At 35.2% G+C, this 22,942-nt stretch overlaps 2 protein-coding genes across 2 annotated transcripts; both read left to right on the top strand.

Annotated features, from left to right (window-relative positions):
- The first annotated feature begins 2,663 nt into the window (after positions 1 to 2,663).
- LOC307125061 (uncharacterized protein) lies at positions 2,664 to 7,394 on the top strand. The gene is made up of 4 exons (XM_079814675.1): positions 2,664 to 2,774; positions 3,565 to 3,885; positions 6,662 to 6,753; positions 7,019 to 7,394. Exons 1-4 carry the CDS (start codon positions 2,690 to 2,692, stop codon positions 7,157 to 7,159), a joined length of 639 nt encoding a protein of 212 aa, XP_079670801.1. The 5' UTR covers positions 2,664 to 2,689; the 3' UTR covers positions 7,160 to 7,394.
- Positions 7,395 to 9,319: 1,925 nt separating this feature from the next.
- On the top strand, positions 9,320 to 12,142 carry ctsll (cathepsin L, like). The gene is made up of 8 exons (XM_079814111.1): positions 9,320 to 9,344; positions 9,663 to 9,798; positions 9,884 to 10,006; positions 10,127 to 10,279; positions 10,735 to 10,959; positions 11,086 to 11,254; positions 11,393 to 11,510; positions 11,621 to 12,142. The coding sequence occupies exons 2-8, from the start codon at positions 9,676 to 9,678 to the stop codon at positions 11,718 to 11,720; spliced, it is 1,011 nt and encodes a 336-aa protein (XP_079670237.1). The 5' UTR covers positions 9,320 to 9,344; positions 9,663 to 9,675; the 3' UTR covers positions 11,721 to 12,142.
- Positions 12,143 to 22,942: the final 10,800 nt, after the last annotated feature.

The raw sequence follows: 22,942 nt of genomic DNA, 5'->3' as shown, positions 1-22,942 counted from the left end.
AACTGGGCCTTGGAGCAGTGGGAGAAGGTCACCTGGTCAATGAGTCCCGTTTTCTTTTACATCATGTGGACGGCTGTGTACGTGTGCACCGCTTACCTGGGGAAGTGATGGCACCAGAATGCACTCTGGGATGCCAATGGAGGGAGTCTAATGCTCTGCTGGGAAACCCTGGGTCCGGCCATTCATGTGGACATCAATTCGTCACATGCCACCTACCTAAACATTGCTGCAGACCAGGTAAACCCATTAATGACAATGGTGTTCCCTTGGGGAAGTGGCCTCTTTCAACAGGATAATGCACCCTACCACTCTGCACACATTGTTCAGTAATAATTTGAGGAACATAATAGAGAGTTCAAAATGTTGCCCCAGCCTCCAAATGGTTGAACATACTGTAGGCCTCAACCCTTGACACACAAACATATATAACATATATAACTAACAATAATGACAAAATAAACAAATTTTTTTAAAATGAAGTCAGCAAATAGAAAAACAATAATCCTATAACAGTAAACACACAGTTTGTTCATGCTGCAATGCATGCTGGGATCTCACAAACCCTTTACATTTCAGCAATATGAAGTTCTTTGTTCTTTAGTTGGGAACATTTGGGGGAATTGTGTTGGTCTGACATAGGTTTTTATGTAGTCTTGAAGAAAACTGCATTTCTTAGTATTTGAGAAAGGTTTTGTAAACTGGAAAATGTGTAGTTGCTTTTTTTTTACAGTGCAGATCTAAATCCAATAGAACATCTGTGGGAAGTGCTGGACCCAAGTTCGATCCACGGCGGCTCCACCTCGCAACCTACAGGACTTGAAGGATCTGCTGCTAACGTCTTGGTGCCAAATATCACAGGACACCTTCAGGGGTTCTTGTAGGGTCCATGCCTCGGCTGGTCAGTGTTTTGGCCGCACATGGAGGATCAACAGCATTGTAGGCATGTTTTGGCTCATCAGAGTATATGGGCTTACTGAACAACAGTAGCCTTTTCATTAAATGAAACTGCCTGTTCGCACATATATTGAAATTTTGCCCATAAAGGCTGCAACTTTATAGCATCAATAATAAAATTGTATGAATGCAACATGCTGCAATGATCAAACATAAGTATAGGTAACTTTGTAATCATAGTAGGAAATCAAGTGTGTGTGTTTTAATGACAGACAAGTGAAATATTAGTAGTATAAGTTGTAGCTGATGATCAAAGTCTAGAAAATAAATGTCACAACCTGAAATATCCCTGTATTATTGCAATTTATAAATGTATATTAGATACGTATAAATATTTATAAGTATTATATTTAAAATATTATAATAGTTCACCCAAAAATGAAAGTTCATCAGTCTCTCACCTTCATGTTATTTCAAAGTTTTCTTGGTATTTAAAAAGATGGAGATGTTGAATAGAGACCGTGTACAATTTTTTTCAGTGTACATTTCCTTTTTAAAGTGGGGAATCTATTGAAACCTTAAACGGTTAGTTCACCCGAAAATGAAAAATGCTGTCATTTAATTTCTTTCTTTCTTTCTTTCTTACTCACTCTCATGTTGTTCCAAACTGATTGAAAGTTAATGGGCCCCATGTGTTGTTTTTGACCCCGTTGACTTTCTTTTGTCTTTCACAGAAGACCAATGAAAGGCAGAGAGGTTCAAAACAACATTAGACACCATCATCTGGACAAAACAAACAAAAAAAATGAATTACATTAAAGTATGTTCTTTTGTGTTTCATAGAACAAAAAGAAAGTAACAGGGAATGACATGAGGGTGATTAAATGATGACAACATTTTCATTTTTGGAGTGAACTGTACCTTTAAATATGAAAAAACAAACAAAAAACAAAACATAAGAAGATAGAACCGAAGATAGCAACCTGCCAAATGCTAATAAACCAAAAAAATACATTTTACACCAAATGTATGATCCTTGTAATGGTAAATATGCTGCTGTTTTTAGTGTGCTCTCTCAGGACAAATGGCCTTGTACACTTTTCTGTAATTACATATTTCTGTTAAACTGAGGTGTACTATACAGTTCTTTATTGTCATCTATATTAAAGGAGTGATTATACATCATTAAGTATGTGTATTTTGTTATTTACAGTTCATATACTGACGCTCACCTCATGAGACATGGGTTGTGTTGATTACTGCAACGGTCATGAGTGACCTATATGAAGCGGAGGGAGACAGGAAGTGGTTTTATAGCAAAGCTGGCCCATTTGCCTCTGCAACAACAAGGTAGAATGATAGCAAGACAGAGAAAACACAAGAGCATATTTGCATGAGTGCTTTAGACTGCACTTCCTCCTATGCAAAATGAAGTGAAATGACACTTGAGACTAATATTATTTTAATTTTTTAATCTATAAAGATTGATATGAACAATGTACAGTTTTACTTTTTTTAAACAAATTGCAGTGTGCAAAGAGCATCTTTTTTTTTTTTTTTTCTCTGTCTACTTTAAAAACCATATAGAATTCTTAAGTATACAATAATACCTCTACTATAGTTCTTAGACGTAGTCCTTCTTTACAGGAAGTTGTTTTAAAAGATTAGATTTACTGAAACTCCTGCCCCCACTTTTTGGGCTATAGAGCCACCAGAGTCGCCTTTGTGGTTACTTTCTGTTTATGCTGAAAAATACGTTAGACGACATCATACGTCCAGCATAGCGCAAGACACCATGAGGATCGGACAGACTAACCCATCTGTATTATATGAACAACACCGGACACATGTGTTGGTACTCTTCATAACCCTTATAACAGGTACGTGAGAGATGTGACTGAGACACACACACACACCTTATACCTTCAAAAGCTCTTTTTTGTGATTTTTGTGCTGCATTTATTTGATCACAAATACAGTAAAACATATTGTATAATATGTAATTGTATAATAACTACTAATAATAAATTGTAAAATATTTTTTCTGTTTTTAATATATTTTAAAATTTAATTTATTCCTATGGCATGAGCTACATTTTCAGCAGCCATTATAGTCTTCAGTGTCATATGATCCTTCAGAAATCATTTTAATATGCTGATTTGGTGCTCAAGAAACATTTTATATTATTATCAATGTTTAAAACAATTGTGGCGCTTAATATTTTTTGTTGAAATCATGATCCATTTTTTCCCTTATGAATAGAAAGTTTAAAAGTTCACTCTTCTTTCAAAAAAACAATTCCCCTTTAAACTTTTCAACAGTTGCGTATTAATCGTGTGATATATAGTGAAAATATATTTCAGTAAAATAACTCAACTGTTAAATTAAAAGAAGGAAACTGAGGCAGTTAGATAAGGGAAGAGAAAGCAAATATGGGTTCACAAGCGCCTGACAATAAAGAACAGAGGGTTTTTTTTTTTTTTTTTTTTTTACACCTGATTGACTATGTGTGCTATATAAACTGTTAAAAAAAACGATTTACTGATCATAAGCTGATAAATGACGATGTTTAGTTATGCTAGTCTGAAAATTGCTGTTTGTGCCATTATACGGTTATTTATTTATCTTATTGTCCTTCTTTTTATTTGTTCTCTCTTTGTTTTTCATAGGGGCCTTTACAGATGAAGATGTGATTCAAGCTCCTTTGGGTGGGAGTGCAACTTTTGACTTCAAGGTTACAAGAGACATGACAGTAAGCCTTGCTGAATGGGGCAGGTGTCCGGATCAGAAGGTTTTTGTGTTCAGCCCCATCCATGGACTCACTATAGTTGACAACAGCTATGCTGGTCGTCTTTTTGCAAAATCGAACCACAGTGTTATACTGGAAAAATTACAAGACAGCGACTTTGTGACTTACTGCTATAAACTCAGCACTTTCCCGCAAGGGAGTCTTCAAGGAAAAATTAATCTAGTGAAAAGGACAGAAAACGGTAAGAATAATTATCTACCTCAAGTCCTCAACATAACACCAGGCATGCGGTTTGTCAGTTAGTTAAAATTAAACACATTTTTGTTCCTGCAAATTACATTTTATAAATATACATTCAAATTATAATTATAACCATGGCTATTTAGCATATTCTCAACCATATCTGACTTTTATTTAACACTCAAGATGAGGCACGCAACATGCATAGCACAATCATCAGAAAAGTGCTGTGTTCCACTATTGTTCCACTGGAACTTATTCAGTTAAAACTAGGGTGCCAATTCTCCTCTGGCCAACGAACAAACATAGATTATGATTCTGGCAACATTAAATACACTGACGGTATAGAACAATGAAGCACAGGAAACTGAGGGCTTAAATATGGGAATCTACCCATATTTAAGTTAGACGCCTAAATGTCAGGGCTGTGTTTTGGACGACTATTAGACGTCTTTTAAACATAAACTTGCTTACTGGGTAATTAACAGAAACAGAAGCGTGTGAAGGTGTGTAACACACCTTCACACGCTTTTATACACACTATAGTGGCTGGAAAATGAGAACAAAGGAAACAGGTACAGAACTAGAACTATGACATTTTAACTGCAAAAGACACTAAATGCGATAGCAAAAACCTGTTAAAGGGTTAGTTCGCCAAAACATTTTTATTCTGTCATTAATTACTCACCCTCATGTCGTTCCAAACCTGTAATACTTTTGTTCATCTTCGGAACACAAATTAAGATATTTTTGGTGAAATCCAAGAGCTCTCTGACCCCTCCATTGACAGCAATTTAATTCACACTTTCAAGGCCCAGAAAGGTAAAGACATCGTTAAAATCTCCATGTGACTGCAGTGGTTCAACCTTAATTTTATGAAGCGACGAGAATACTTTTTGTGTCGCAAAAAACAAACAAAAATAACGACTTTATTCAACAATTTCTTCTCATCTGTGTCAGTCAGAATGCCGGCTTACCATTGGCCGATGCTGTTCATGTGAGCACCACGATGCATGCGTGTGATGCTGAGCAGGAGCTGGCCAACATAAACTGTATAGACTGACACAGACCAGAAGAATTGAATAAAGTCATTTTGTTTGTTTTTTAGCACAAAAAGGATTCTCGTCGCTTCATAAAATTAAGGTTGAACCACTGGAGGCACATGGACGATTTTAACATTTTAACCTTTCTGGGCCTTACAAAAAATGGTAATTAAATTGCTGTCTATGGAGGGGTCAGAGAGCTCTCGGATTTCATCAAAGATATCTTCATTTGTTTTCCGAAGATGAACTAAGGTTTTATGGGTTTGGAATGACATGAGGGAATGATTTTTAATTTTTGGGTGAACTAATCCTTTAATTGGTTAACAATAAGTTCCCTGTATTGATCTAACGTTATATTTTGAGTAATTTTACAGTAAAATACTGTTAAATGTAAAAACAAAAAAACTAACTGAAGTAAAAAAATCTTATCTTTTATAATTTACAGTGAAAAAACAAACTGACATTCCCAGAATTTCCTGATACTTCACATTTGATGGTTTTTAATTTGAATAATTGTTTCTTTTTTCTTATGTTTTAGATTCGTTTACTTATTAGTTATGTACATTAGGGTTTTATGTTACATCTTATGTTGTTAATGTGGGTTAGTTCACCCAAAAATGAAAATAATGTAATTAATTACTCACCCTCATGCCGTTCCACACCTGTAAGACCTCCGTTCATCTTCGGAACACAAATGAAGATATTTTTGTTGAAATCTGAAGGCTCAGTGAGGCCTGCATAGAAAGCAAAGCAATTTACACACTCAAGATCCATTAATGTACTAAAAACATATTTAAAGCAGTCCATGTGAGTACAGTGTTCAATATTAATATTATAAACCGACGATCATATTTTTGGTGCGCCAATCAAACCACCAAACTGCTGAAATCATGCGACTTTGCCGCGCCGTTTTTTTTGGCGCACCAAAAATATGATCGTCGCTTTATAATATTAATATTGAACCACTGTACTCACATGGACTGATTTAAATATGTTTTTACTACTTTAATGGATCTTGAGAGTGAAAATTGCTTTGCTCTCTATGGAGGCCTCACTGAGCCTTCGGATTTCAACAAAAATATATTTATTTGTGTTCCGAAGATGAACGGAGGTCTTACGGGTGTGGAACGGCATGATGGTGAGTAATTAATGACATTATTTCCATTTTTGGGTGAACTAGCCCTTTAATGTAACCATGATGGTGTTTTGTATATGTGTGCAACTTATATACAAGTATTTACATACGCTTGTGAAAAAGCTTATTCTACTTGTAATAATTCTACATTTATACTTATAATGTGGTTTTCTCAGTACCTTCTGTGTTATGATGGTGGATGTCATGTTAGTGTTAAGTTATTTTAGTAGCAGCATGGCCTTGCTCATTCAGCAAAAAATGGCTGTTGGATTTAAAATGATATTTTTTGTTGTTGTAAAATTTAAGGGTTGTTCTGTAAATATGTTTACAGTATATAAAACATTATTCTGGTAACAACAGCTGCTAATTTTATTTTGGAAAAATAAAAGGATAAAAAAAAAAAAAAAGTAGAGTAGCTATGATCTGTGAATTTATGTTTGAAGATTTGTTTTTGCATATTCTCATAGTTTAACTTTGTTGTAACTATAATTTGAATTTAGATTTAGTGTTGTTTGTTTATGCATAGGCCTGGATTTTCACTAATCAGAAGCATAATGAAAAAGAAAAAGAAATGAAACATTGTGTTAATCTTCTCTCAGGTCTCCCCATCACAGTGATAATCTCTTTGGGATGTGGCATGGGTTTAATAATAGTACTGTGTGGAGTCATGGCTGGAATGGTTTGCTATAAGGTAATAATTTCAAACTCTTCCACATTCTAAAGGGAAAAAAGAAGAATAAAAAAGAAACAAATCCTTTGAATTCAATGCAATAAATTATGACCGAATGGTTTAGTGAATGATTTACAGTGAAATTACTTTCGCTAATTTTTCATGAATAATGTAGAATGTGTCTTCTCTCAAAAAAGACCTGGAAGGTCTTAAATGTGTTAGTAAAGTCAGATTTCATGCATGTGCCACACCAAATGTTTATCTCAACCAATGTCTCTTCCACCAGAAGAGGAGAAGTAACCCAGCGTTGAATCCCAGCGGTCAGACCTCTGGGCAGCTGAAAGATCACAACAAACCCAAGAGCACTCGCACACAGAGTGAGGAAGAGTTGCCGGATAATGACTCCAATTATCTGAATTTGACTTAATTATGTCTATAATATATATTAATGGATTCACTGTAATTTCTAATAAATTGACTGATTTTTAATAACATCACCGAAATATCCCATGGAGAAAATAAGGTTTGTAGGCTAGCACATGCACGTGAACTTTAAAACTTTTTCTTCTAGCTTTTAAGATATCTTTAGTTCATTCTTATTTTTATTTTAAATTTGTAATATATGATTTCTGTGTCTGTGCCAATAAATGTTTTGTCATTTTAAGTGTGGCCTTTATGTTCTTTTCTTTTCATGATAACAAAGGGTGGACTGAGAGCCAGGGGAGGAAATAAATAATGAAAAATGCATTTGTGAATGAGATAGATGAGAATAAGATGTTTATTGGCAGTTCAGTTTTGGCCATTGATCTGGCCTCAAGTTTGATAAATTACATTAGCAAAAATTAAGTCAATCAAAAACAAGTCTATGAGTTGTAATTGTGGTTAAAGTCTTCTGTGTTGGTCTGAAGTGTTAGGGTAATAATAAATGTAAACTGCATAAGTCAAAAGTGCCAAAAAACAACAACAATTCCCCTTAATTCATCCTATCAACTTGCATTACCCTTGTTGCGCAGATGGTGGCAGTGTATTTAATGATTCTAAGTCAGGCAAGGCTGCATTGCATAAAAACTAAAAAAATAACTAACTAAATGTTACCACTCTAAGAGAATTATTAACAATAATGTGATTAGTAACTAAGTAGAAGTATGCAAAGGTTTTTTTGTGATGAGAAATGGCATTAGTTACATGTGGCTCATTTTATTCAGTTTCTGATGACCACAAGAAAAGTAACTTCCTGACTTTTCTGAGTGATCTTTCTATCTTAAACAGTTCATCTGCAGGAGGATGAACTGTGATGAATAGCTTTTTCCATCATTTGAAGTCTGATTTCCACTCTGTCTGATCATTTGTTCTGGCACCTTTCAAGTACTGAAGACATCATTTACTGATTGACCTGTTTAATCATGCAGTCACACAATGCATTCATTAACATCTACCACAGGTAAACACGTCACATGTCACTGCTTCCTATTCAGAGATGACAAGATAACAAATAAAGAGGTTTTGTACAAAGCCACAGAATAAAATGCATGACGTGACTGCAATGTGAAACGGGTAACATCCAACAGTGTATTTTAGGGTCTAACCAAGGGTTTGCCATTGTTAAATTGCACCGGTTAGGCCTACCTGCAAATTTAGTTTCTCACTCAATCAAACGTCAGGCCACAGATTTCTTTTCAGTTTCCTTTTTCTGCTATGTCTCTATGTTGAATGCAAGAAATATCTGTGGTTGTGCAGTGGTTTTTTCTAACTGTCAAAGGTTTGTTTAATTAGTGATTATATTATAAACCACATCCTGTGTTTTGACACCATTTAATAACGACTCACTTAAGCCATTATCCATAGAGACTAGCATTGAGACTGTCTTTGAAGAACACTATAACAGTAAAAAAAAAAATGAAATAAAAAAATAATTGTTCTAGAGATGTTCCTGCATGGAGATTCAGAAATAATATTCAGTGCATGTTCTTAGACATATTAAGAGCAAAAAAGGTTTAAACTTGAAAAGTAATTCAATATGTATGCGAATTATGTCATATCATATGTGCAAGACTGCAACTGAAAGACTAAGATCAAGCTTAGATAATGCTAAGAAGTACTGTGGCTGCTAAACATTTTAAGAGTCATACACAAGCCGCTGATTGTGTTTCCAAACGCTTACTTAGTGAATTTTAAGTGTTTTCACTTTAATATTTTTTGTCTGAGCATGTTGGATTTGTCAGACACACGCTTCTCTGACAAGCACAAACAAACAAGAAAATGTACACAGAAAAGAGCAAAGCAATAAATAATTTTAATTAAACAGAAATCAAAACATTTAATTACAATTGAACTGTAAACGCCGATTTAAAAAAAAAAAAAGATAAACACAGACAAAGTAATTTTTAATCTTGTTAGTTAGTTCAATTATCATCGTATTCCAGTGATGAGTTCTCGATCTTGTGATGCTGGATCACATGAATGGATGAGACTCTTGCGTCACATGATTGGCTGTAAACACTTGGCTTATCATCACTCTCAGCCAATGAGAGGCCGCCTCTATGTTCAGGCACGCTTTAAAAACCGCTCAGTTGTAAACAATGATGGTCAATCATTTCGTTAGCTGGTAAAAGGTACGTTTATTTCTCTAATTTCGTGTGTACACGGTGCACAAATTATATTTAGCTGGGTTTGAGTTGATAAATTAAATAAGCTGTCTAAATATTTTCTAGGCTAGAGAAGCTTACAAATGTTACAAAACTATTATTTTATGCTTTGTATGTATGTGGTTTTGTTACCTGTACATGTTAAGTGTCTTAACTTGGAATAACTATTTTTATGCGCACTGAGGGTTTGCTCCTTGTAATTGGATCAAACGTTTACTGCTGCAGTCTGTGTAACTCACCACTGTGACATTACTTTAAATTGAGTCTTGTTTTCTTCTGTTACAGTCTTCCAGGCAGGATGATGTTTGCCTTGCTCCTCACGCTATGCATGAGTGCAGTGTTTGCTGCTCCAAGCTTAGACCTGCGGTTAGATGACCACTGGCACCTCTGGAAGAGCTGGCATGGAAAAATCTACCATGAGGTGGGTAGTACTAGAGCTTGTAGCCAGACATGTCTTTTTTTACAGAAATTCTATTTTGCAATGGCTAAAATGTCTGTTTCTTCAGAAAGAAGAGGGCTGGAGGAGAATGGTGTGGGAGAAGAACTTAAGAAAAATTGAGTTTCACAACCTCGAGCACTCCTTGGGCAAACACACCTTCCGACTGGGCATGAACCAATTTGGTGACATGGTAAGCAGTTCAGAGACTTTTTTTTTTTTTCTTTTTCTGTGGCATTTTCTGAATGGATTAATCTCTTGTAAAATATAATCCATTTCATGCTCAACACTGATTTAATCGTTACCCTTTTAGACAAAAGAGGAGTTCAAACAGGCGATGAATGGCTACAGTCATGACCCCAACCGGAAGCCAAAAGGCTCATTGTTTATGGAACCCAGCTTTTTTGAGGCTCCCCAACAGGTTGACTGGAGAGAGAAGGGCTATGTTACCCCTATTAAAGACCAAGTAAGCAAACAATTTATCAAACTGGTTTCTAGATTCTTAATTCTTGTTCATTCTAAATCTGTTAAAGGGATAGTTCACTCAAATGAGAATTCTGTCATTTTACTCACCCTCAAGTTGTTCCAAACCTGTATGGGTTTCTTTGTTCTGCTGAACACAAAATAAGATATTTTGAAGAATGTTGGGAACCAAGCAGAGAGAGCAACCATTGACTACCATGGTATTTTTGTTCTCCCCCTACTATGGTAGTCAATGGTTGCTCTCTCTGCTTGGTTCCCAACATTCTTCAAAATATCATCTTTTGTGTTCAGCAGAACAAAGAAACCCATACAGGTTTGGAACAACTTGAGGGTGAGTAAATGATGACAGAATTTACTTTTTTGGCTGAACTATCCCTTTAATGTATTAATGTGCATGTATTCCTCATTTGGTAACAAAGTCCTGTTTCCTGATCCTAGAAACGGTGTGGATCTTGCTGGGCTTTCAGCTCAACGGGTGCCTTGGAGGGTCAGCTGTTCCGTAAAACTGGAAAGCTGGTTTCTTTGAGTGAGCAAAACTTGATGGACTGTTCTCGGCCGGAGGGCAATCATGGCTGTGATGGAGGCCTCATGGACCAGGCCTTCCAATATGTCCAGGACAACAATGGGCTGGATTCTGAGGAGTCGTATCCGTACCTTGCAACGGTAAGAATCAGTTGTGCTCTTTCTGACACTAGAAACTAGTCAATCTATAGTGCGTGTCAAGGCTTTGCTCTTTTTAACCCCTGCATCGAGTCTGTATTGAGTACAATATTTCTGTTGTGCTTGCAGGATGATCAGCCATGCCACTATGACCCCCGTTATAATGCTGCTAATGACACTGGTTTTGTGGACATTCCCAGTGGTAAAGAGCACGCTTTGATGAAGGCTGTTGCTGCTGTGGGTCCCGTAGCCGTTGCTATTGATGCTGGACACGAATCCTTCCAGTTCTATCAGTCTGGTACGTGGTTTATCCCTGAGAACAGTCTAAATTATGGTTATTTGAATTGTATGCACAACCATTATAAAATGACGTGGCTTTAAACCTAAATCAAACTGACAGTCTCTGAGATTTAACTTCCTTAACTTTCTACTCTAGGCATCTATTATGAGAAGGATTGCAGCACTGAAGAACTTGACCATGGAGTCTTGGTTGTTGGTTATGGTTATGAGGGTGCAGATGTTGTTGGGAAGAGATACTGGATTGTGAAGAACAGGTATGATTTACTTCGGTTTCCCCAGTTATTTAATTTATTTTTTTTTAAATGCCACTTAACTGCAGGTACAACCTTTTTAAATGCACGCTACTTTTGTTCTGTATCTTTAGCTGGACTGAGAAATGGGGTGACAAAGGGTACATCTACATGGCCAGAGACCGAAAGAACCATTGTGGCATTGCGACAGCTGGCAGCTATCCTCTAGTATAAGGCCACTGGACCGTTCTCTGCATTTTGGAAATGCCAGTTTATTGGCCTACATTGTTTTCCTCTTCATTTTTTAAATGTTTTAATACTACTGTTTGACGTTAATACATGGTTTTCTTTTAGAACACTTGCTCGGTCCGTTTTTATTTTGTGCTTTACAAAGTCATTTTTATATTTTTAGTTGAGCAAGTTTCTTCTCTAAAGGTTAAGCTATCCTGGAATGCACTACTAATCTATCAGATTTCTGATCCTGTGAACTTTTTTTTTTTTTTTTTTTTTTTTTTTTTGAAGCTTGCCATTCTTTTGTGCAATGTTACAGGTGTGAACCTGGCTTGCATGTGAGTGTTATAAGACTGTGTACTATGCTGTGCTTTACCTACTTGACCTGTCAAAGGGTAAATATTAAACTTGCTTGTATGAAATGCTATGAGTTTGTTTCTGTGCCCATGCACTCATGCAAGATTGGTTTTCCTGTAAGAAGCCCATAATGTGGTTTAAAAAATATTGCTTGTGCCTCATGTTCTGTGAGGATCATTGTGAACTTAATGGTGCATACACTCTCTTTTTCATTGCTGTTAAAAGGATTTGATTCTTAAGACATTCTCTCATTGTACTGAATTAGATGCTGTGTAACCCACTAGCCCTACACAAATTAAGACTGTTAGTAATAGTTTAAAATCTAATTAAACTAATGTGCTAAAGGTTGCAGAGTACTGTAAACCTCAACATCAGCTGTAAACAAAATTATTAGGATGTTTATGCAAATCCTAAATCTGCTGATTAACCCATGCAAAAACTAACTTAAATTGTCATTTGAGCTGAAGATATGTTCTTTAAATCAAGGTTAAAGAGAACTAAAGGTTCAATATATATAACAAGTTATATATTTGGCTATCTCTGCTTTTGTCTTGAACTAGGGCTGTTTGTTACAGTGAAGTCATAATGACCTGCTCTTGTTTTATGGTATATTGCAATATTTATAAGTCTGAGGGATGGGAAAATAAGCATTAAATTCTGCAAGAAAGAGGAAAACAAATTGAGATGCCATTTTTGAAGAATTGTGTATATGAGATAAAAAAATAAAATAAAAAAAAACCCACACAAGGGATGACAGCTTTGGGTTTTCATAATGAAAACCTCTTTAAGGACAAGAATGTGGGTCACATTTGTAGAGGAAAAACCTAAGAACTTATGTCAACCCAAAACTGTTTTGTCAGCAAAACCACAAGATGAGCAAGTTTAATCAATATCAGAATAGTTAAAAATTAAGAGGATCTATTTTATGAAGTATTTTAAAATTAATTTCCTTAACCTTGTTGGATATAGAACATTACTTGGTAAAAGTTTTCGTAACAATTTCGTAACAAATTTATTTGTAACAAAGGAACCCCAACATTCACCCCTTGGAGTAATCTTTCTCTTCATTTGAAAGATTTTGCAAATATGTCCGTTACATTTCCGATCTAAAACATCAGAACCACCCAAGTGTAAAGTCGGATAAACATACCTTTACTGAGCTTAAGGTGATTTTTAATTAATTGGGTTAAACCAGCTGGGATAGCTTTTATCAAGGTTTAAACCTCCTAGATGGGAGTGGAATGTTATGGAGATTCAATTTTCTTGTTCAAGAAGTTTCACTCGGATGTACGTCACAATAAGAAAAACTATTGCAACTTCCGTTTCATCCTGATTTGAGTATTTGTGGAAGCCTGACTTTTTTCCCAGATTACTCAATGCCACAGGCCAGTTTTATTTATTTAAACACAGGAAATATCTCATTGCTAATGTTCTGGCTTTAAAACCCTTTTTATTTTACAATACAATTCATAAACTTTTAAGATGAGTATACTAGCCTATATTAAAACAAACTGTATTGTCACCTGGGGCCCGTTTCAGTAAGGAGGTTCAACCAACTCTGAGTTTAAACCTGAACTCTGAGTTGACTTACTCTGAGATGGGAAACTCTTGAGTTTTGGGTTTCAGAACAGCTGAATTGAGGTAGTTCAATCAACTCTGAGTAGACTGACTCTGAGTTAAGCACATGCGCTCCAACTATGAAAAGCCACGATCAATGGATCTCCGAAATTACGAATTACCATGGCAACAGCACCCAACAAAAAGATGTTCCCATACTTCCGGGTCAATATGTAAGTTTAATTCTTATTTATTTTAATTAAGTTTAATTTTCAAAAAAGAATGTGGCAACAGCTAAAAATGGAAAATAAAAACATAATTCAAAAACAGGTAAAGCTTTAAGCATTAAATGTTCATGGGTGTAGGTTTCATGACAAACATTTGACATATTAAATAAATATCATTCAGTGTCCAATGTGCAGCTTTTCCCACATAGACCCTTTTCACAGACTGGGATGACGTGTTTTAATGGTCATCAATATCGTAAATCCTGCAAGGTTTTTTTTTTTTTTTTTTAAATGTATGTACATTTATAACACTAATACTTTATATTATATTACTTTTGCATCAAATTACAAAAAACAAGTTACCGCTGCTGTGAGAGTTTTTCTAATACAGTGTCTGTGATGGTGAAAATTAACATCTTTCTCTCTTTTCACTTCCGTTATCAAACTCACTCTGTTTTTTTCCCTCTTTTTAAAAGTTGTGAAATCACTATTGTGAGATCACTGTGTGAGTTTTTCTTTTGCTATTTGAGCAAATGGGGACACAAAAATATATATTTAATGTATTCTTTCATTCACCGCTATAAAACTTAACCCAACTATGATGACCTCAGCTTCGGAAACCCAGAGATGTGAAAAGGCTCTATGCTCTTTTCACATAATGAAATGTTCTCTAATCCCACCTGTTACATTTATTAATCAGGGTAATGACATTAACATTTGACTTCTACTCAGGCCAGCCAAACTCCAGCACCACTGACAGATGAAGAGGAGATGGAGGAAGAATATTAACATCCAACAGGAAAAAGAATAAAGTATTTGTAGGAAATAAAGATAAATGTATTTAACAGCTGTGGTGGTGGTTATGGCATATATCTCGTACTACCATCTGGCAGCATCCTTCCATCCCATACAGTAATCCGTTTTCAGAAAGTGTGATGATGGGAATATGAGTGTCATAAATGTGTCCAACCGTGCACTGGAAATCCTAAAGGAAACTAATTATTAGGTTACTTCTAGAGGTTTATCAAGTGAATGTCAGGATCCTGTATAAAAGGACATGCCATTTTTGTCACTTTGACAGTGTCCTCATGATGAAAATATAGCAATGCATGAATGTTCCTCCACTGCAAAGAATGTTTTTCTTACTATGTATTTTTGTCAAGTGGCAGATAATTTATTATAGTTTTTTAATATTTGTACTTGAAATACGACCAAAATACTCAGTAAGAAAAGCATTTGTGGCGTTTGAATGAATTAATTAAAGGGATAGTTCACCCAAAAATGAAAATTCTGTCATCATTTACTCATCCTCAACACTGTAAAAAAAAAAATCAGGTCTCCAATTGAAAATTTTCTAGTGACTGATCACATCTAAATTTTTTAGTTGGCCAAATTTAATTTCTGTGAATTAAATTGCATCAATTCACAGAAATTAAATTTGGCCAACTGAAAAATTTAGATGTGATCGGTCACTAGAACATTTTCAATTGGAGACCTGGATTTTTTTTTACAGTGAAGTTGTTCCAAACCTGTAATTGTTTCTTTGTTCTGCTGAACACAAAAGAAGATATTTTGAAGAATGTTTGTAATCAAGCAGATTGAGCAACCATTGACTGCCATAGTATTTTTTCCCCCTACTATGGCAGTCAATGGTTGCTCTATCTGCTTTGTTACAAACATTCTTCAAAATATCTTCTTTTGTGTTCAGCAGAACAAAGAAACAATTACAGGTTTGGAACAGTGTGAGGGTGAGTAAAGTATGACAGAATTTTCATTTTTGGGTGAACTTTTATCTGATCTTTAAATAATTACACAAAGAACACGTTTTTTGCATTGAATGCTTTTTGCTATGTGTGCACTAGACTAGACAGGCATATAGACAGCCTTTTCCTGTAGCGTTGTAAAGGCGCAACGATAAAGTAAAATACATTTGAAGCCTAAAGTGTTATTAAATTTGACATCCTAACTAATAAATCCAAAAACCGTTGAACCGCACTGCACGCGCACGCTCAGTTGATCACGTACCACTTGAAGTTTGACGTTCTTGGCGGGAGCTAGAGCTTGTAAACAGCGCCAGATGATGATTTTCCCGAAGAGTCTACCAAGAAAGAGCGTAGTTATTGAAGTCAGTCAGCGTTTGTTTAGTTGCACTTGATGCTTTTAAATTAACTGCAGTTGTCAAAGACACGAAATAGGTCTGTTTTTGCATTAAAACCGAATGACAGCGTCATGCTTGCTGAGAACAGGTTAGTATTGTTGTTGTCAGTCAAATAGCATAAACCGTTTGTGTCCACTGAAAATGTTTACATTACTTCTTCTGTACAGGAATATATAATTATATTATATTGATTAAAATGATTTATAAATAGATAATTATTTTTATATTAAAATATCCAGACCGTGTTAACACCTGAAGCACAAACATTAAATATAAGACACTTGGTACACTTTTAATATATATATATATAAGTAATATATATATATATATATATATATATATATATATATATATATATATATATATATATATATATATATATATATATATATATATATATATATATATATTACTTGCATTTTAATTTTTTACCCCCTTTCAGAGACTCATTACATACAAGGCCAGGCTGTGGAGAAAGTTTCCAGGCAGGGATCATGCATCAAGATCTGATGAAACGAGGAAAGCAATGGTACTGTACAATGTATGCACAACACATACCGGTATGTACATTTTAGTCTTACTAGTTATAAACTCAGAGTTGGTGAAAAATACATAGCTTCAGAAGTTGTAGAAGTTCTGTCATAAGTCTGTGAACATCATGACAAAGATCAATTAGATAATTTTTGAATCAGAATCCATCATCATTTCTTGTTGGTTATACATGCCTAGACATTGACACAACGCTTCTAGGCTTGGCTTTGAAGTTCGAGCTGTAAATATGAGAGGCAGTACATGCTGTGTGTGCGTGTTAGAGAGTCATTCTGAGTCATGTGCTTAGCTTTGCCATTCCACTGCTGTTGTAAGCAGCTTCTAGTTATAATATCAGCCAGCTTAAGACTTTTCAGCTTCATGGTTATCAAGTATTAATCACATAAAGCATTTGCTCTGATTATATGTCTTGAACATCATTTATTCATGATGAATTTCAGCGATGAGTCCAGGAATGATCTGGAGTTCCATTTGTTTTCAATATTGAATTCTGCTGTTTACCCTGTAAAGAGTGCGTCTAATGGAGTTGATGTGAGAGTGCCTGACTCTCTGTGAACGCAGCGCTTGTTTGTATACAACTGCTTTGTTACTTTACTTTTCCTATTTGCAGAATGGAGTATTGTATGTTGTGCAGTGATCCTTTTTCCCCTAATAATCGGGGTTAAAAATTGGCCACTGAAGTTAGTTCCCATATTTGATAACAACATCAAAACATTTTGTTAACTAGCTTGGAAAACCTTTCTTATCAATTTATTTGAATAATCACAAAGACAGAGGCAAAAGAAGAAAAAAAAAGTTGTGCAATAAACATTTCTTTTGCAAGAGCGCCCTCTGCTGGTATGGACTTTACTTAACATCCTATGAATGGCAGCACAGTGGACAGTGTTTGTTAGTTTCTTGTTTTTTCTAATATCAGCCTATAGGCAAATATTCAAATTCTGGATTTGAAATGAAGTAGCAAACAGGCAGAAATCCTGTTCTAATTGTAATTTAAGGAAGTCTAATGAACTGGAATTAAAAAATACATATAACTGCAATACGTCTCATTTTAATCTAGAAAGCAAAGGATTGTCAAGACAAGTTTGAAATGTCACCTGTCAGAAATTTCATGTAAAGAAATTCGTATTTAATTTATAGATATTTTTATATTTTTAAAAATGTATGGACCAGGGTGGACGAACATTGCAGTGCAAGGTGCACTGTGTAGCCTAAATTTTAGCGGCATCTAGAGGTGAGTTTGCGAATTGCAGCCACCCACCGCTCACGCCTCCCTTTCGAAGCACATATAGAAGTGTGGCCGACACAGGACAAAGATGTCGTCGTCTGAGACAGCAGAGAGTAGCTAGCGCTCTGTAGAGCAGTTTGTCAGTTTAGGGCTACTGTAGAAACATGGCGGCGCTAAATGGCGACTTCACTGTAGGGGACTCACGATGTATGTAGATAGAAATGGTTCATTCTAAGGTAATAAAAACATAACGTTTCATTATGTAAGGTCTTTATAGACCACTGAAAACATAGTTATGTATATTATATTGTATTTCTTGTCATAAATACTACATACTGCAAGCCGGATAAACATACCTTTACTGAGCATAAGGTGATTTTTAATTAATTGGGTTAAACCAGACATTTCTTAAGTCAATGTCATTACCTGTTGAATTTCTTTGAATTGTAAATTCCACTTCCTCTAATGCCTTTTTGATGTGGGGTTAAATTCATAAATTTAAAAAGAGAGAATTTTTTAATTCTGAATTGCACCCCACTCCGTTTGGGATGCTCTGTGCTGTGGTTAGTGGACTGTATGAATATTTGCAGTATAACATAAAAATAAACAATATCATTGCTGGCTTTCAAAATTGGGCCCCGATTCAGTAAGGATGGTAAACACTTATTTTAAAAAAAGACTTATTGACATGGATAGACATTCATCACTTGAATATGTGCCAATGACTATTTCTACAATGTGACATAAATGACATGAGAAATTGTTTCTATTCCTGGCCCTTCCTCTGAACACCGTATTGCAGCTTTGATGCTTTATAGTTGTGGTACTTTGTCTCTTTTACAGTATATTATAAATATTGTGTTTTCATGCACATAATTGCGACTTCATATTTCACAGTTGTGACTTTATTCCTCACATTTGGGATATATCTCATTACTGCAACAAAGGGCTCTCCAAAGAGGCAGTAGACTGCTAACTGCAGTCCAAGCTACTGTTCACTACATTAATAGAAACAAATGTTTGTTAGCTTTCAGCACTGTGCCTTTAATACAGTTTAGTTGACTGGTGACTAGTCTTCTGCTCAGACTTAAGGTTAGTTATTCACAATGTTAAGAGTTTCTTGGTAAACCAAGGGAAGGCTCTTTGATTTACTTGATTAGACATGCCATAGTACAAGACAGCTTACCAGTGTGGTGGGTACGAATGTGTCACCGCAGAATAAAGATTCCTTTTGCATCACAAATAACTATTAGCATTTTGCATTGAATTGCTTGTAAAAGGTATTCGTCCTCACTACTAAGTCACTACCTCGCTACTACTTGAGTAAACTCTCAAACCTCAAAAAAAAAAAAGTATGTTTTATCTATATAGTTTGAATTTGTGTAGTATGAATATAATCCGGACACTACATTTGCCATGTTGTCATATTCAAGGGATCCTACCAGCGTCAGTTGCATCACTTCACTTCCATTCATATGTCGTCACTTCCATTCCATTCATTCTCTCCCGTGGCCTCATGGGATAGCAATGAGTCCATCATATGCACACTTCAGAATCTCGCTGGAAGTAGTCAGTCATCTAGGTACTTTTTGCCCACTCTTTTATGAGTTTTGTGAATTCGGACATACTACTCTTGTCACATACTGTTTTTCGCCTATTATAATAGGGAATAATGCTGCATTGGCCATTTATTGACTTGCTTTGCTTTTTAAATGGCAATAACAGAGCCCCCTGCTGGTACAGGGTACAGTTTTCACTGCAGAGACAAAAACGCATTAGAGTCAGAAAAGCAACAACAGAACACAGTGGCTTCATTAGCATTTTCTCTCTCTCTTTTTCTTTGAAATATCCTTCTTTTAAACCCATAGGCCTGGTTTCACAGACAGGGCTTTCTTAGATTAAGCCGGGATTAGGCCTTAGTTTAATAAGGACATCTAAGTAGCTTTTATAAACATGCCTTAGAAAAAAATATTACTGGTGTGCATCTTGAGACAAAACACTGACATATTTTAACATATATTTTTGACATATGCAAGTTGCTTTAAGTTAAAACAGCTCAAACATGCGTGATATGGCTTAAGCCTTGTCTGTGAAACTGGGGGTTAGTGTCCTGTTAAACTGACACAATTAAAAACAATTTTTTTTTCAGAAGTTCTGTAACAAATGACATCTCCGTTCTACCAAGTTTATTTTCTCTTGTATCCATGCTGCTGTTTTTTTTATGCACACAACCATCAACAACATGGTTTGCATTTCCTTTCCATAGTAATTAATGTTGTTTAGATTGCCCTTGAATGAATTTAAATTTCAAATCATTGTGTAGTCTACAATGCAGCAGGCTGAAGATACGCAAGACGTAGATATGCAAGCTTTACAGCTTTAAAGTGAAATGGAGAATGTAAATTTATTAGTGCTGGGAATCGATTAAAAAAGTTAACTAATTATTCGCATTGTAATTAATCACAAGTTTTTAATATTTTGGGAGTTTTTAATATTTTGATATTGTAGTAATTTCATTTACTCTCCAAATTAATGTAGAAACAATTTAAAGACAGCATATTTTAATTATTTGTTGTAATGGCATCTTTTTATGAATGAAGGCCAGTATCACTGATACTAATGTCTCTATGAAACATTAATGACATTACATTACAGTATAAATGAAAGCTACCAATTTCAACATTTATTAGGCTTTAAAAAATAACAACTTTTAATTTAAGTGAACTTAAAAAAATCTTTAAATAAACCCATTATAACAAATGTTATATTTACCTGTGGCCAGAGGTGGGTAGAGTAGCCAAAATCTGTACTCAAGTAAAAGTACAAGTACTTAAGGAAATATTTACTCAAGTAAAAGTAAAAGTAACAATCGTAATAGTTACATGAGTAAGAGTAAGAAAGTATTCACTGAAAAAAATACTCAAGTAGTTAGTTAGTTACTTTCGATCTGATTGATAAGAAGTGAAAACCCTGAATTTCAGACTACTTGGAGAGCTTTCACACACCTCTCCTTGAAAGTTTGACCTCTCCAAATATATATATATATATTATGTGTATGTGTGTGTGTGTGTGTGTGTGTGAGAGAGAGATTTATGGTTAAACAGTGTAAATTACTGGTGTGCTGGGCTGACCATGCTCTTTTTAAAACATACTTTGTTCTTATATTTTTATAAGTATATGCATTCTTTAGGTACGAATAAAATACAATCCCGTTTTTATTTGTATGTATTTTCTACACTTCAGACAGGTGTCTGTCCGGATTTGTGCATAAATGCAAGACGTCACATTAGGCTATTCAATTTGTTTCATTTTGTGAAAAAAAGGATATGTACATGTGTACGTGCAGATGTGAACGTTTGTTCGTGGACGTGTGTTGTTTGGAGGATTCAAATGATTTGTCATTGCTTGCACAAGAACGCATATGAGGAAAACACTCGGACAGTGTGTGAAATAGTATTACAATAAGGGAAAAGTGCCCATAGTTTAGTGCCCAAATTACTATTAATAGGCATCATTGTGACACTTACCGCTACATGTTTTTTTCAGGTTGAAGCTGGAATTCTCATCAGTTCGTTTTGGTGCACACAGCATGCATCGCATTATGAAACTATTCTTTTTGAAATCTTGGAGTGATAACATAGACTGAACTTGAGGCTACGGGTGATCTGCCTCCCGTAACTCACACACATCTTCCTCTGCTTCGGCCATCATCTTCCACCTAAACGCGCGCTAATTATAAACGGGTGATGCGTAGTCACCTCTCACGAAGCAGCCTCTCCAACGTTTCGCGAGACTTGCGAACAAGTCATATTAACTTATTTTAAAAAATATAATTTTTTTTAAATGAATTATATTTGACAGTAGCGGAGGAACGCCACCGAATGTAATGGAGTAAAAGTACAGTTTTTTCACAAGAAATGTACTTGAGTAAGAGTAAAAGTACCCATCTTTAAACATACTCTAAAAGTACAAGTTGCCCAAAAAATGTACTCAAGTAAATGTAACGAAGTAAATGTAATTCGTTACTACCCACCTCTGCCTGTGGCCTTCCCTGTTAGACATATACAGAAATGTAATAGTTATCAAACACCTTTCTTAACTGCATAAATAATTAATTAAATATAGATGAATCATCTTTTCTCTGTTACCTTTGTTCTTTGATGAACATAAATGACAGACATCATCAGTGCTGCTGTCACTTTAAGATCGGCCGCTGCCGAACAATACGTGGATCTGACGCTCTGTCACGCTGTCACGCGCATCTCATTCATCTCAAAGTTCATTTAAGACGTTATTTAACTAATTTAAGACTCCTTTTATGAGAATGCTCGACAAAACTTGCGTTTTGTCAACATTCTCTGTGTTGTTGTTATTGTTTGTTCAAGAGCGAAAGAGAACTCGATGTGTGCACGAGACTGGCGCAACTAGGGATCTGATTGAGACGCAGCCACACAGACACACACACACACACACACACACACAGGACACTGACATAAAGCGCGTGCTCTTGTCTTGTCACGCTTAAATGGTTTAAAAGCATTTACATGAATAAGAGCGTGATCATATAATGTAACGCTAGGCAAAAATGGATATAAAAACGAACGTGCGTTAATTGTGTTAAATATTTTGAATGCGTTAAAAGAAAAAAATTTAACCCCGCGTTAATTTGCTCAGCACTAAAATGTATTAATGCTCCATTTCCTTTTGCTGTTTATTTAGACAGATTAGTGTAACACAATATACCGTACACTATCAATTAGCAAAAATACTATGATTTTTTTAAATGTTAATATAATTTTTTTTTAAATGATCGATATATATATATATACTATTTATTAAAAGAAAGACACATCAAAATGTCTTATTGGTTTATGCATTGTTTTTTGCTTAAATGAAAAAAATAATTACAAAAATAATATACAGTACGCTCATACATTTTTTTATTTGTTACTTCTAACTGTTATTTGGCATGTATTATTACATTAATCTTAAATTAAAATGAGTTATATGATCGCTAAAAATGCCTTGCTCACAGTTTTGATTGGGTGTGACTGAAAGTGGGCATATCTGAGTGTGTAAGTTTTGTTTGTAATTTGTCCATCAATTTCCACTAATTTTAACAATTCTGGCTGATTTGTGAGCATGACAGACG

This window comes from Gobio gobio (assembly GCF_949357685.1).
Source record: "Gobio gobio genome assembly, chromosome: 4".
Classification (NCBI taxonomy): Eukaryota; Metazoa; Chordata; class Actinopteri; order Cypriniformes; family Gobionidae; genus Gobio; species Gobio gobio.
The sequence above is the reverse complement of the archived record's forward strand: the minus strand, read 5'-3'. Positions and strand labels throughout refer to the sequence as shown.